Source organism: Coturnix japonica, chromosome 3 (genome assembly GCF_001577835.2).
Source record: "Coturnix japonica isolate 7356 chromosome 3, Coturnix japonica 2.1, whole genome shotgun sequence".
Classification (NCBI taxonomy): domain Eukaryota; kingdom Metazoa; phylum Chordata; class Aves; order Galliformes; family Phasianidae; genus Coturnix; species Coturnix japonica.
In genome coordinates, this window is record NC_029518.1 from 96,882,621 (window position 1) to 96,898,703 (window position 16,083).

Here is a 16,083-nt window from a genome sequence, read left to right on the forward strand (position 1 = left end):
TCAGGGTCTTATATATAATATTTATATACATATATTTATTATATAAAATATTTTGTCTTAGAGAGAGAGAGGAGTGCTGTAGGTAGAGGGAACGTTTAAGGAGCTTGGCTTTCATTCTGTTTCTGAAACAGGGAAAGAGTATAAATAAATAAAACCGGAAAAGAGTGATAGAAAATGGAATCTGAAGGGACTTGGACAGGTCTGCATTCTTATGAACAGAAGTAGGATCAGCTGCCTAAGCCACACCTCATGCATGTGATCTGAGTTTGCAGCATTGCTATGGAAGTCTCCTAGCCAAAGAAGAAAATCAGTGATGAGCTTTTCACTAATGCAAGAAATGCTACAGCCTGCAGTGCCATCAGTGAGATAGTACAGTTAATAATGATTGAGAATTTATAGTGCGGTCTCTGAACTCGTGCATCTCAATGCCCTGTATAAAGCTCTGTTTTACAGGAAGGACTTCAGAAAGTGAGAGAACTCACGAGGAGTCAGATGTGAGCATAGCTGAGCACAGCTTGAATCATTTGGCTCCTTCTCCTTTGCTTTGCCTGCAGTGCCTCATATCTGTACCACCTCGTGGCGGTGCCAGGGAAGCTCTGGGGCCGAATTTGGATTTTTCCACTTCTTTTGAAGACACTTAATCTCAATTTATAATTTTTATCTTATGCCTTATGTTGTTATGCAAACATTCCACAGACACTAATTCATTGCAACGAATGTAAGTGGACTGTGGTAAACAAGTAAATTAATGGCGCTTCAACCCATTGATTAATGGGAGCCATGCATCCAGAAGCAATGAGACACAACCGTTTGTGTCCTACAGCACTGTGTTAAGGAAATGGCTTTTATAAATCATAACAGTAGATGAGAAGCTGCAGATTTTCAAAGCTTGGGCCTTTAACTGACAGTCAGGCATCTAGATTTCATTTTGGGCCAGAGAGCTTTACCAACTGGTATGTATTTAGTATTCAGATTGGCATATGTGCTTCTGTAGCGAGCTGGTGGAATAGTAGTTTGTGGTAATTGAAGTAATTCCACTTCTCTGCTACTATAATCCCAGCTATACACCTAATGTGTGCTCTGGGGATAATCAGCTTTAAACCATGCTACTTGTCAGAGCTCTTTCAGACACAGGGCATGGATGTGGGTGTTAAGATCATCAGTAGATGTACAGGAAACCAAACCTAACCAGGATATGTTTGTGGGCAGAGTTCTGTTGAATGGCAGTAAGCTTCTGTACTCAAAACAAACCTATCCCTTTTCCATAGGGCAATTTAAACTCCATGGGCTCAGGGCTTCTGTCTAACAAAGAACGGTTAAGAGAGTAAGCCCTGAGATTGTGAAAAACTGATTGGACTAAAGCTGCTCAAAATACGACACCTATGATTTGAGTTAAATCATTCTCAAGTTAGCTCAACTCCATGCTCAGTGCAAAGGAAGCATAATAAAGACCCCTTATTAGAAGAGGTGAAACTGCAGGGGGTTGTTTTCATGAGTTCAGTATGATAGATCTTCTACAACCTGAATGTGTCTCATGAGAGGTAGTTGGATTTCAGTGTGAAAGCCAGCTTTCTACCTGCCTGTGTGTTATCGCTAAGCAGGTGTTGGTGCAGGTGGAGTGCAGCAGTGTGTTGTTACTTGGAGCACCTCCTGAACGCTGAGTTTTGGGAGAGTCTCTGTGTTGTTAACCCTTCCTGTTAGTCAGAGAGCACAAGGAATCCCACCAGCAGTTACTGCCTCAGCCATTTGGCAAGTTGGTTTGTTATTTTCAAATGAACAAGCGGTTCCCCTCGTACTGCACCGTTAAACCTCTTCCTGTATTTGATTCCTCTCCTTCTAGTGACTGCTTTTCCCTTTTTGCATTAATTTCCAGGTGTTGTTTTTTGTTTCTTTTTGCCTTTTACTACTTTCTTAGAAGTCTTTTTGTTCCTAATCCTTCCTGGGTACATACAGGCCCGAGTCCTGCTTTGCTTTGCTTTGCTTTGCTGATAGGCAGCTGCTCTTTCTTTTTTGTTTCCTTGCTGTTGTTATAGCAGCTGATAGCTGGCTTGCTGCAATTCTGGGGTGATTTGATCTATATCACATAAACTGTTTCTGTGTTTATCTTCCTTTTTATTCAAGCCTTGAATGATAATGATCTCCTAAGTACCATCTCCTATATGTAATAGTGGGTAAGGGACTTGTTCCCATTTCACAGATGAAGAAAATTAAGAACCAAGAAAACAGTGGTTCAGAATGGGACAGTTCAGCAAGCAGTAGATTTGGCTTCCCTGTGTGTGCCTTTCTTGCTTATAGACTGATTGTGCTGATTCCAGGGTGTATCTTGAGTAAGGCTGCAAATAACAAGAAGGTAAAGCAGCTAGGGGTAGGGTGAGAAGCTCAAACTCTCTCTGTTTTCTGTGATTGAAATATTAGCATCAAAAATGTCCAGGCTTTGTAAGACAACACCTTTTATTAGTATATAAACCACTTGAAATATTTTAAAAGAACAAGTTTTCTCTTCTTCTTTTTGTTTTTGTTTTCTACAGGTATCAGTCAGAGCCGGATCTCACATTGGCTTTTGCAGCAGGGATCAGACTTGAGTGAACAAAAGAAAAGGGCATTTTACAGATGGTACCAGCTTGAGAAGACAAATCCTGGTAAACACATCTAGCCTAAACATCTCCTACCATTTGGTGTATGAAAAAAGCCTTTTGTCACTGGTTTGGATTATCACTGGTCATTCACTTGGTGGTGTACTCATGAGGTATTTCCTCTGTTTGGTTTCTTAAGAATAGGTCTATGTTTCATTTGCAGCAACAGTTGTAGGACCAGCTCACCCGTAGCTGTCTGTCCAGCTTCTCAGCTGTGGTTACTTGCCCTGTCTCCAGCTCTGGGAATGAAAAGTGCACTCGGTGAAGTTGTAATCAGATGACATAAAATAGATGCTTGAGGCTCTTCAGAGCGAACAAGGAGGAAACACTAATAATGGCTGTGTAATACAAAGTTACAGCAACTACATACATTTTATCTGAGAGGAACTGGGATGACTTCAGGGGTTTTGAGTTGTAGCTGAAGCTCATGGGTGAGGTATGTGGACAGTTACAGTGATTAAATGGAGATGTCTCCCTCAAATTCTACCTCCTTCTTCAAATCTCAAAACAGATCTTAAATATATAAATAATATATAATATAATGAGAAATAAAGCTCTTCATTGTCTTTAACAAACAATCTTCAAAATCACAGTTAAATGCATTTCCTTGCATTGTTTTTCTCTACAGGTTTTGTTTGACTACAGTTCTCATTTTCCCTTCAGTAGTCTTATTGTAAGGTTCAAAATATTTACATTTAATTGCCTTTTTTGATTCATTTGTTTTGGTATGATTAAATTAACTGTGTAATTGTTCAAGAAATTTGAAATGTAGCCTCTCTAATATGAACTTGGCTTCAACATCCAAAATTCTATTGAGAAGAATTCCAACAAAAAACAGACCCTCAAAACTTGTGCTTTGTGTGCGTGCTGTGAATCAGGAGGCTCTGGCTGTGAATTGGTCTGAGAATATTTTAGCTGTAAGTTGGGTGAGTTCAAAGCTAGAGCCAAGCCTGTCTTTTCTACTGAGAATCTTGAAGTGTTTTATGGAATGAATGTGCCAAGGGTTTGAGGTTCTATTGAGCTGCAGGGATCCCCAAGTGAACTTGATTTTTCATAGAATTTGAAGTTGTGTTACAGAGGGTCAGCAAAGGTGTTGGATGCAGCCGTTAACTACCAGCGTCTTTGGAAGCCTCACTTTGTATCATGTGATACACTCAGCCATTTATTTCCCTTTGAAGGAAGATATTACCTACAAAACAGCAGAGAAAGCCATAGGTTTTTTTTTGGATGGGGCACTTAAAGAGGAGGAAGTAATTAAGAAAAAAATGCCTCTCTTAGCAATGAAAACTACTGCATGGATTTTTCTGTCCTTGCATCTTTTCTTTCCAGTGTCATTTGGAGCTGTGTAGGAAATAGTACTCTGGTATTCTATGCCAGGATAAGAGTTGTCAAACTTGGTACTAATACTTTCTCCCTTTTTATCCACAAGCTCACATCTTTTTGTCCTTTCAGGCTACAGAAGTGTAGCTTAAATATAATGGAATTGATGTTAACTAATGTGTTACTGCTGCACGGTGCTGCTGAGTTCTTGTTCGCTTTTCTTTATGCACACATGGGAAAATTTAAGAGTGGTTGTTTGCGTTTAACCTTTTTTTTTTTCAAATAAGAGATCTTGTACAGCATTTTCAAGAAGTGTAAAAGGCAGAACGCCTCCTCTGCCTATGCCAGGAGACTATTTGGCTGCATTTAAATTCCCTTCAGAACCAGATAACGTTTGTTTTATTTTTAGAGGTTGAGGTAAGGGGCAGGGAAGCTTAGTTTTCCTGTGGCTGTTGGAAGAGTCTGCTTGAGGAAGAAGTGATTGTATTTGTTTATTTTGGGATCATCTACTTCTTTCTGTTATTGCCATCTACTAGATTGCAGGTCAGACTGGTCAGGCAAGAGATAATTAGCGTGCATATGTGCAAGTGTATACAGTGTATTAAGAAAGATAACCAACCTTGTCCAAAGCATCCTGGATTTAAATTACTATTAATAGAACCAATTTGGAGCTGAAGTTTGGACACTGATACAGTATCCTGTAATTCCCATTCAGCTGCTTTCATTAGAATCTGAAAAGGAGAAAATCATTGCCATATTTGCACAGAAGTGGTCACAGCAGCCCTAGTCACTCTTGGCAAGAGTGCCCTCCTCTGATAAAAACTGAAGTCATTAAACGAGTGGCATGAGCTTTTTTACTAATAGTTGCCTCATGAAGAAGTGAAATTGGCTTTCTATTATCTCATTTTCTATGGTTGCAGCTGCTGAGAACAAAATCTTAGACCTTCTTCTCTGAGCAATAGATTTGGGTCCCTCTGCACGGGAGCACGTTTGTGTTTGAGTTACCAATGGGCAAAGAGAGGTCTTTGGGATCGTTTAGTTTATTAGTTCTTATTAATCCTTATTTTTAACACTGGGAGTCTTCAAACTAAGTTAATTTTATGACTGAGATCATTAGTGTAGTAAAAGGAAGATAATTTTCACTTACAGTTGAAACAGTTTTGAAGCACCCAGGGCACCCAAATACAGTTTGTGAACTATAAAGAAAGAAAAGCTGCTTTCTAAGGGAAGGACTAGAGATCACTTGGCAGACCTGCAGTCTTTCCTTGGCTCTGCTAGTTTGCTGTACAACTTTTAGCTAGTGATTCTGCCTTTGCTCCTAATTCTCACCTGCCAGCTAAAGATGAGATTGTTCTCAAGGCGTGAGTTGCTTGCATTCCCTTTAAGTCCCTCACAAAAGGGACTGTCTTGTACTTTGCTCATATACTGCACGCAGCCAGGAATTTCAAATACAAGAAACAAGGAATAAGTTGTAAATGCATTGTTTTCATTTTTCAAGTATGTGACAGTAGTACACGATGCTTCAAATCATCCACAAATAGTCTTGCATCTCCTAACCTGAGAAATTTGTATTGTGGAGCATCATGGTGATTTGAGACACCAGTGCCACTGAAACGTGGCTAGATGTTACTCCTATACCTAAACAACTAAGCAATTCCATCAATTCTGTTACTTGCCAGTTTGTTTAGACACTGACAGGCAGCTCTCAGGTCACCTCACAGCCTTCTCTTCTCCAGGCTGCACAGCCCCAGCTCTCTCAGGCTGTCCTCATAGTAGAGCTGTTCCATCCCTGGGATCATTTTTATGGCCCTCCTCTGGATGCACTGCAACAGGTCCATGTCTCTCCTGTACTGAATCTGAATGCAGTACTCCAGGTGAGGCCTCTCCAGTACAGAGCAGCTGCTGGCCATGCTGGCCACCCTTGTTTGGATGCAGCCCAGGATACAGCTTGCTTTTTCTGGGCTGCAAGGGCACATTGCTGTCTCATGTCCAGCTTGCCATCCACCAGTCTTTTTACATGGCTGTGCTCTATCCTTGCATCTCCCAGCTTGTACTGACAGTGGGAGCTGACATGACTCAGGTGCAAAACCTTACCCTTCGATTTATTGAACCTCAAAATGTTCACCTGGGCCCACTGCTCAGCTTGGGTAGGTCTCTCTGGATGGCATCCCATCCCTTGGGCATGTTGACTGTACCACACACCATGGTGTCATCTGCAGACTTGCTGAGAGTGCACTCAATCAGTTGATGTCACTGATGAATATATTAAAGATCACCGTTCAGGCAACAGCAGATAGGAATGCTGCAGATGCTCAAAGATCATAAAAACCTTTCTGCTCTATGCAGTAATCTTGCTTAAAAACTTCTCAACTTCTTGATCAATGTTTTCCTGGTATGAGTAATGTCAAACTTAATAGCGTAGCTGCGCGCTCCAATGTATTAGTGACTGTAATTTCTTCTGGAAGCAGTTGCCAATTAGGGTGAAAGGCAGTTTTTTTGTTGAGGGGAAGAAGTCAATGCTAAATACTAGTGTTTGAAAGGACTTTAAACCAATTAATAGGGATACTTTCCATTTAGATACAGAGTTTTTTGGACAGGCACCACGTCTCTTGTATTTTGTAGAGGGCCGCGAGCATTTTGGCAGCAGATAAATAATATACGTTGCAGAAGCCAGCGTATGAGTGCATTGAGTCCTATAATGTTCTGATTATTTTTTTAGAGCCCCTGGCTTTTAAATAAGTAAGTACTTCTTTTTCATGCTGATAGTTAGCTTGATTAGTTTGGCTGGCACTAGGTCTTGAGCAACACGGAAGGCTTGTTGTGGAGCAACTTGAGCATTTCTTTTGCCTCTGTGCACTGTAACCTGAAGCTGTGTCCTAGAAATGATGTGTTGGAGTTGCGAATGGTTACAGAATGACTCCAGTTAGCCTTGGTGCTTTATTTCAGCTAGTCCTCAAGGCAGCTGTGGTCACCTTGTGCTTTTGCTCCTTGAGCAAAAGGGAAAAAGAAAGGTAGTTATTACTAGGGTATAACATCTCTTGTGTTACTCCCATAGTAGCTCTTCTTTAGCTGTATCAGAGAAAAATATGAAAAGAAACTAAGCAACCAAACACCCAACCAAAGCAGCAGAGGCTGGATATCCCATGAGATTCATACTCGAAACGTTTTGTTGGTGATTTACTGTTTTATAGAGCTTCAACAGTCCTGCTCTGATCCTTCCCAGCCAAGCAATGAGCCCTGTAAGGAACGTTTTGGTGTGCAGGCTGCTGATTCAAATCTAGCTTGGCTCAGGAGTAACTGGAAGGTGTTTATTATGTGCTCTCAGGTCAGTCTGGCTCAAAATGAAGCATGACATCTCTTCTTATCAGTGTAATATATGGTAGGTACTTGTTGCAGAGACTTGCTGGTAAATGATTTCTTGGAGCTAGGAGATGCCCTGAGGCTGGCTCCAGCCATTCTGTGCCTCACCCTCATACTGCAGGGCCTCTGTGAGAGATGGGATGTGGATCAGCAATTGCATGTGGTGCTTTTAAGAGCAGCTCTCTTTCATCAGGGTAGTGTTTGGGACATGCCGAGAGAAGGAAGGCCTTTGTCACAAGAAGCTTTCAGTACAGAGGTAACTCTGTGTTGCTGCAAAAAGTGCTCAGTGTTGGCAAGTAGTGAGATGGCACTTTTCCCTTTTCTCCCTGAGAGGAGTTCTTCCCAGATGATGATTCACCTCTACACCACTTACAGGTTCTTGCTTTTGGATGCGTATACCAAGACAGAAATTTCATCCATTTACTCTGCTTGTTCTGCAGAAGAGAGAAGCTTCTCTTCTTAGAAGCTGTTTGAGGAGCTTGTAAAAAGAATCTGAAATGGCAGCTGGGATGGGAAATAAGTTGTAAAGAAGTGAAGCTGGTCTGAGAGAAGATTGCGGTGAAGCTTTGGAACAGCAGAATAAATGGGATCCCAAAGTGCTCTCTTAATTACAGGAGATGAAACAAAGCTCAAGTTGTCTTATCAAGTACAGGAGCAGTGCACGTATCCACCACTTTTACTCTCACAGATCCCAGCACATCTTGTGCCTCTGCATGCATTCAGGTGCTTCTGTCTTTCTTCATGTGCAAAAACAGGGGTTGTATACTTGCTTGCAATGCACACCGTGCTTCTCCCATATCAGTAGCTGATATTGATGTTACCCTGTAGAAAAGAGTAATGGGTAAATTGATAGGAAGGCTTCTAAACAAAAAAAACCAAACATGTAAATGAAAATTCAGTAAGTGAACATGGCAGCAGCAGGAGTAAATTTATGCTTTAAATGCTGATGTTTTTTTTTCAGCCTTTGTCTGCAAAATTTGATATAATTACTCTGCATCACTGATATTTCCATATTTCCCTTTTTCTTGAGAACACACAGATTAAATCCTTAGGTGGGGACAATACATTACTAAGACAGTGCTGGGAAAGCTAATTCCTGGTCCCATCCTCCCCAGACTCTTTTAAATAAATGAATAATATTTATATTTTAATTGTGGAGAAGTATCTAAAGCTTAGAAATCTGATACTGTGATACCGACCCAGACCTCAATTCATGCAGAGATTAGAGAGCAGATAAGGAACTCTCCTTGCAATGGCCTCCAAAAGAATTGGCAACATAGGAAACATTTCATGTGTCAATAAAAGGAAGTAATAGGGAATTGGCAGGAATTGCTGTCCTTGTACTCACAAGGCAGAGGTGGTGGGGTTCACTTCCTCTAGACTTCTCCTGGGGAAAGTCTGTAAATGTTCCTGGGCTCTGCTCCCTCTGCCAGTAAGGAAAATACTCACTGGGCATTTCTGCACAGAAGCATGGCCAAATGCATGCTCATTCCTTGGTTTTTACTGTAGGAATTTGCTTATTGGTTAAACTCTAAGTTCCCTTAACCCCTATAAAAGAAATGAGCAGTGTTGTTTCACTAACACAGTATGGGTTTGTGATTAAATCGTAACCGTTCTGAGCAATCTGTGGACCCAGAAGCCTCTCCTGTCCCAGCCCTGCTTTTACATGCACGCAGTAGCATAGTCCTCGTGTGAGCAGTGCCACTTGTTACTCTTGAGGGGGGAAAAAAACCATATGGGTGTTAGAATGCATGAAATCCAGTGCTTGTGGGGTATGGGTGATGATCTAGCTTTTCATATGAGAAATATATGTATCTATATATATTATATATATATATATATATTTTTTTTTCCCCCTTTGTAAGAGCAGCTGTTTTTTCCTTCCCTTCAGGGCTAGCTGCTGAGCACAAGTCCCTCAGAGCATCCCCTGTTTCACATAGAAAAGCCCCTCACCCAGGTCTTTATTAAAGATTGGCCTCCCAGTGTATTGCTTTATCTTGATTTATTAACTGAGAGGCTGTTGTGGAGGGATTCGGGTAAGTTTCAAAGGGCTTTTCCTGAAGGCACTGTGCCAGGTCCCATCTCTCTCTTGATGCTTTCCAGCTCAAGCTTCTTGAAAGGAGAAATATATCCATAAATGGGGGACTGAAGAGGAAAGATGTGATGTTAATCTGCTTTCAGTGGCTTGTTCAGTCAGGCTGGCCCTCAGGATCCCGTGTTTGCCCAGGTCACTGAGTGCTTTTATCTGTGGAGCTATTTCAAGTATTTACTTGGCTCTTCAGCCACATCAAAATACCTTTGGGTATAAACTTGCGCTGTGCTTTCTGAGACTGCTGTACAATTAATTATTTCCCCTTTCATGGCCTAAGTGGTAGCAATGCAGCCTAAATAAAGGTCATGTGGGGCACAGCTCCTCCCTGCTTTATGACACTTGATGAAGACAAGACAGCATTTCCAAAGTGGCTTCAGCAAAGGCAACAAGCTCACTTCTGTCGTCCTTAGGTTTTTGTGGTCACCTGGTATTTCTCTGGCTTGGAGGCTTGGAATGGGAACTCTTAACTTGGCTTTTTTTTTGATGATGCTTTACTATTTAGTTTGAATGGTTTCATCATCTGTCTTGTGTTTTTTTTCCACGAGCAGGAGTGAGGAAATGGGCGTGATTTTTAGTCCACTAGGAAACGCGATGTTTATTATCCCTAGGGGCTACATTAAGCATGCGACCCGCTCCCATCCCAATAGAAGAACCAGAATGGAGACAGACGCCTCCCCCAGTCACAGCTACCTCTGGGACCTTCAGACTACGGCGAGGCAGTCGGTTCACGTGGAGAAAGGAATGCCTGGCGGTTATGGAGAGGTAAGTCATTTTGGGGTTCTGGAGAGGGGACACTTAAAGCCAATGTGAGTATCCTTTTTTCCAGCTAACTTCGTTTTCATGGATGTACTTTAGTATCACACGTGCCAATAAGTGTTAACACAATTCCACATGATAGATTAGGAGGAGCTATTTCAGCACATCTGTTGTTTAAGAAGAAATTATGTTGTACTCCTCTCGATACTATCATATTTTGTAGCTGCTAAAGTGTGTTTTCCTTTGCTCAGTCTGAGAGCATCGATGTCCATTCAGCTTGTCCTTTTCTTTAGCAGAAACCTTTCCATCCAGTCTAATCCTGACTCTCACTTGGTGGAGTTCTGCACACTCTTTGTACCCTACATTTCTCCCTCCCTCTTTCCTGGTTTATTCTCTTAACGTTTCAAGTTATTTCATATTTGATACTGGCATTTCTGCAGCACTATAATTGTACAGGATGCAGAACTTTGCCTTAACAAGCAATATATCTCCTATCCAAAAAGGCTCTTACAACCTTTTTACACAAGCTGGGAACAGTACAGAGCAAAGTAGATCTTTCAAATACATATGCAGAGTGGTAGGTGATCATTAGAGCTCCCTACTCTTCACTCCTGCAGAGAAGAAGCACTCTCTGAGCCTGATCTCCTTGCTGCCTCTGTGCTTTTCCCTTCTGGTTCCTTACAATACTCTCTCTTTTATGGGTAACACCATATAAAATAATGAAGGTCTGGTGAACTCAAGCATAGTTGAGAGATGAATGTTTAATTCTGATAAAGGTTAAGTGGCTGGGAGGAGTTTTCTTCTTTCCAGGAGCATAAGGAACCCCCTTTCTATGAAAGCACTAGATGATGTTCTTTACACACTACATTCCACCCTTGTTTGCAAATCCATTGAATCCTTGGCCATTGGATTTTTAGGATGTGCTTTCGCCATTTCATTACTGCTACTCCTTCTTCTTACTTGCATGAGGGCCTTTGGAACCGATTTGAAGCAGGAGAGTGTCTGCATCTGCCTTGCCTAATACCAAAATAGTGAGTTCAGCATGTGTGGGTGAGGCTGCAGGCCATCAAAGCAGCTTTGCAGGGCTGAGGCCAGTAACTGTTTGTTTCCATATTCTGTGTTGGCACTGTACTGCACAGCTTTGACTGAATATTTTAACATAGGAATAATGTAAACGTTTAAAATCAATTCTGCTTTGCAGGACCCATCTTGTATAATGTCCTGATAGCACAGGGGTTTGCATTTACCTGGTGTGTCGCCCTCTGCATTGAATGATATGCAGTGTGGGAACAACATCCAGTCTCTGCTGTGACACTCTTGAAGTCAGATGAGCTGTAGTGGTTTGGTATGCATCTATTAGAAAGGTTTCCTTTTGTGTACCGAGGGAAGCAAGTCAGCACTGACATTGGAAACCATCGAATACTGTATGCAGATATGTAATCACCTGATCTAATTTCTTATTACTCTCTTTCTGCTTTTAGCCACTCTTGGTTTTGTTTGGTGTCTTGTTTTGTGCTCTGTAAGATCTCTACTGCAGGGTTTTTTTTTGGTTAATTAAATGGAGACTTCTGCCATGTTCCCTTCATCCTGGCTTTAAAAATAATTTGCAGAACCCTTGTTAGGTCACTCCAAACACTGAATTTCCCAACCTTGTGTATGGGTGCTGGAAAGCATGGCCTAGAGTTGTACCTAGAGGCAAGAATACAGTAAACACAAGCTGTGGTAAAAGCTTTGTGTGGCAATAAAACAAAGGCAAGATTGGAATACGGTTGTTTATCTGTTAGGTGCTCATTGGCCTAGTTGAGCTGTAAAGATGTTTTGTGCGACAAGTTTGAAATGATGGGAGAGAAACACTCACTTGGGAGCCCTATGAAGAGGCGGATTAACTTCACTTCCAAGTCACTAAAGTCCTCCAGGCTCTTCATAATATGGCTCAAAGCACCAGGCAGCATGAGGGTAACCAGACTCCAGCTGTCTCGCCCAAGCAGATCAGGTTTGCTTGGTGCTGTAGGGTCAGGAATCATCATTTGGCCCACAAGCCAGTGTTTGGCACTGAGTGTGGACTGGGGCCATTCAGCTGGTCATTTGCATTTTCCTCTAAAGGATTAAGTTTTGACTGTGAGCAAAGGCGTCTTACTCATTTTAATGGACTATATTCCTTAATTAAATGCATGTTTCATTGTGCTGCATTTGTTTGTCCTGCAGCATCTTAATGTGCTGTTGGTGAGTGCAAGGATTTAGGCACCTAGTTCTGAGCTTCTTTTTTGGGTATCTCAGTAAAGTGTTTGTTCATCTGGGCTTTATGCAAGTCAGCAATGAGAAGTAGGGATCCAGAAGGCAACTCCATCACACTGACGCAGCTCATGAAGAATATGTGCATCTTTCTCCCTAGCTGCAAGAAAGGTCTTTAAGTGATTTATTTAAATGCCTAACAAGAAGAGGGCTGAATCTAGACATTAATTGGAACTGTTGTGTAGGTGATGCAAAGCTACTTTTTCTTTGTACACTTTTGAAATGTTGCTGTGAAGCAGCAAAACAGGCTTTTGGTGAGGATCAAAGTCTTGGGCTGCTGTGTGAGTTAATTGTGGCCTGTGCTTTTGGCTTGGAGTCGGTTGGTATGAAATGCAGGTGCTAAAAGTCAGCGTATCAAAGCTGAGAGCACTTCAAGGAGAGAATCTGAATTTGATTGTAAAAATGAGAAGTGCTCCCCAGCCAAAAACGCACAGAACCAGTCAGGATTTGTCCCATGTACTGAGTGAGAAAGATGAGGACTTTTAAACATGCAAATCTACAATAATTCCAATGCAGTTAATTGTATCATGTTGGCAGCAATATTATAATTAAGATTACAGTCAGACCAGCACATATATTGAAGTATCTGATGTGCATAAGTGTCTTTTGTGGGGTGCGTGTATTAAAGAACCTAATTGGTTTACACTGGATTTCCAGAATAGTGCTTGCGGTCTCTGTAATTCAATTCTCTGGTCTTTACGGCTCTTTTGGAAGTTCTCCCAGGGTAGTTTATTACTCGCTGGGCTTTCATTTTGGACGATACATCCAGAAGGTCTTGTTCTCCCTCTCTGTCTTTTTGTTGTGTGTGTTCTTTCCCCCCCCCCCCCCTCAAATATTGCTCTGAATATTTATGTTCTGAAGGTGAAGAGGAGCAATAGTTCCAGAAAGTAAAGTTCTATATTTAACTTCAGACTAGGTGTGGTTCAGACAACTGCAGTGCAAGCTCCCTCTCACTGCTGTGCCGGTGATATCAACCTTGACCTGTTCTCTTCTTGAGCCTCCTACTCATGAAATATGCTGAGTTTTGTGAGCGGTGATGTTGTCGTGTGGCTTCACCCTCCTTTGGGAATAGAGCTGAGACTTCAGCAGTCCTTTCTGTTCAGACCTGAGGTTAAACTTGAAAGTCTGTTTCTGGTTCAGTTTCATGTTGTTCTGCATTACATCTTGTCCATAAGATTTTCTTTTCCTCTGCTTTACCTCTTTTCAACCCCTCTCGTTAGATCTATTAAATTGAAAATCCCCTTCGGGCTTTTTTTCTTCTTTTAACGAAGCTGTGTCATCTTGTCTGTCTTTTTGCTTTAAGTTGTTTGTGCTTCTCTAATCGTGTGTTGCAGCTGAAGTTTATCTTTCAGGCAGATTGTTACTGATGGATGATCTAAGATCAGCAGCAGGATCGATGGCAATACACCCATTTTTAGGCACTCTTGTTAAGCACCACTAAAGACTGATGGGATGGAGGGCCTGAATATTGTTTGTTGTTTTTTTCTTTTAAAGTATATGCTTTATCCAAAAGTTAAAATAACTGTAAATTGTGCCCTAGACAACATGAATAATCCATTAGTTGAGGTATTTCAGTTTATCTAGAAAGGAGAGGCTTTTCTTTCTGGTTGAAGGTTATTTGCTTTGATTGTGTGTTTTTAATTGTAACACTCTACTTTGCTCTTAAAGCATCCTTTGGTGAAGATATATTTAAATTAAAGGCAGTCAGATGATACTGATACCTATTATCCCCATTTCATAGATGGCAAAATGGAGTCAGGTGCTTCACTTGGCTTTGTGATCCAAGGCAGCTTTATTCACAAGAGAAATGAGTCTAGATTTCCTAAGATACAGAGGGTATGGTTTCGTGATATAGCTGAGCTGCATTAACAGTTTGTCACCATCTCATCCTTTAGGTCTTATCCTGTCTCATCACCCTTCTCAGTTCCTCCTCCTCAGTTTCCTTGCTCCTGCCATCCTGCCTTGTGCCAGATGTATTTCTTGTTGGATGGAAATACCCGCCAATTCAGCTTGGTTCAGGAAAAAACTGCATTTTTGTGAATTAATTCAGCTTGCTGTGCAATGAGGGTATGCCAGAACTGGTCCAGGGCAAGTGACACGTATACATGACTGAGAGCACCAGGTAGGGAAGGCTTAGCAAAAGAAAACTTACAAAGGTTCTTTGTAGGAGATTCTTTTTGTTTGCATGTCAGGTTTGTCTTACGGTTTGACTTAGATGAGTTCCTGCTGCAGCTCGGAGCACGGTCATGCTGGCAGTTGCACTGGTATTGTTGAAGGTGTGTCCTTCGATTTTTGCTGTCCATCCTTCTGAAGAAGCAACTTCTGCAGCGGTCCCAGCAAGCTGGCAGAGCCCTGTGCATGGTTCTGGCTCTGAGTGATATCAGCTCTGACATGCGCTATTAGAAATTCTTCCGATTGTGAAAGCACTATTACTGCAGCTCTCCTGAGCGCCGGGGCTTCCACAGCTTCCCTGGGGAAAATGAGAGCTCTATTAGCTCCTGAAATTCAGTTAGGAAATTTTCTTAGTTAATTTCATCCCATTACTCTTAGTTATGTCTTCTAGCAGAACCTTAATACCAGCCCCATAGGGGATCTAAGTTTCCTGTGCGAGGCTTTGGAGGAGATGTAAGTTTTGGATTCATTGTGTTTCTCCCTCTTCAAGCTGACAACAGAGCAGGAAGTAATGTCTTTTGGTCTCTTCCATTAGGCTTGTATATTGTTAGAAACAGAACATCAGTTTCTCATCAATGTAACAGCGTCCATCAGCGGGCTTGGAAATTCTGCTTGCTCTTCTTGGGCTTTTCTGAGCCAGTGGTGAGAGGTGGGGAGTGCTGAGAGTTATGTGTTGCTGCATGTGTGACCCTCGGATATCATTGAACTTGCCTGTGACTCAGTGATCTCAACTGTAAAACACCTACTGCCCATTTGGGAGACCGAGCCAAACCAAAGGAGGAGGGGTGAGCCAGGAGGTCAAAGCCCATAACTTCCATCTTACCAAGGAGGATTTGTTAGGTGTTAGGCAAAACTTCCTAGCTTTATGGATGATTGAGCACTGATGTTATCTATAAAAACTGTGGAATTTTTATCTGGAACAAATTAGCTAAAACCTTTTCCTGATATACTTGATCTCAGTACAGAGGGGAATGCTGGATGACTTCTTCACATTACTTTCCATTTCTTTCCAAGGTGTTTGTTAGTCAGGAGGTCGCAGTGGGAGCTTTAACTGCCTTAAGTCCTCTGAGATCTAAGGAAGGAATTCTATTTTTTTTAGGATCTGTTCATACCTGTGAAGTGCTTTGAGATCCATGGATACAGGCACTTCTGCAAAGGCATTCGGTGAATTTCACTTTACAACTTAGACACAGGCAACATCATTTTGTTGTCTGAAAGTTCAAGTGGTTCAACTCAGGGTCATTGCTGTATGTCTTCATAAAATGCAAGAGCAGCCATTTTCTGCTTGCTACACAGTCAGTATTTCTTATTTTGCATTAGATCAAGCTACATTCCCTCTTAGATATGCATAATATGCAAGCTTCCTATTTTAATCAGCTGTAAGCAAATCCCGGTTGTGTGGCAGATAGCACACAGCAAAATGTAGTACTAGGATAACTGTCCAAAGTGCTCACCAGG

The 16,083-nt window shown here is 41.6% G+C and overlaps 1 protein-coding gene across 20 annotated transcripts in view; it reads left to right on the forward strand.

The window, feature by feature from the left end:
• The window catches only part of HMBOX1 (homeobox containing 1), a 100,911-nt gene that overhangs the window by 62,057 nt on the left and 22,771 nt on the right, over positions 1-16,083 (forward strand). For all 20 annotated transcript variants that reach the window (XM_015859742.2, XM_015859726.2, XM_015859725.2 and 17 more), the window contains exons 5-6: positions 2,529-2,639; positions 10,014-10,167. In XM_015859742.2, coding sequence (XP_015715228.1) covers positions 2,529-2,639; positions 10,014-10,167 — 265 coding nt within the window. The remainder of the gene's footprint in view (positions 1-2,528; positions 2,640-10,013; positions 10,168-16,083) is intronic.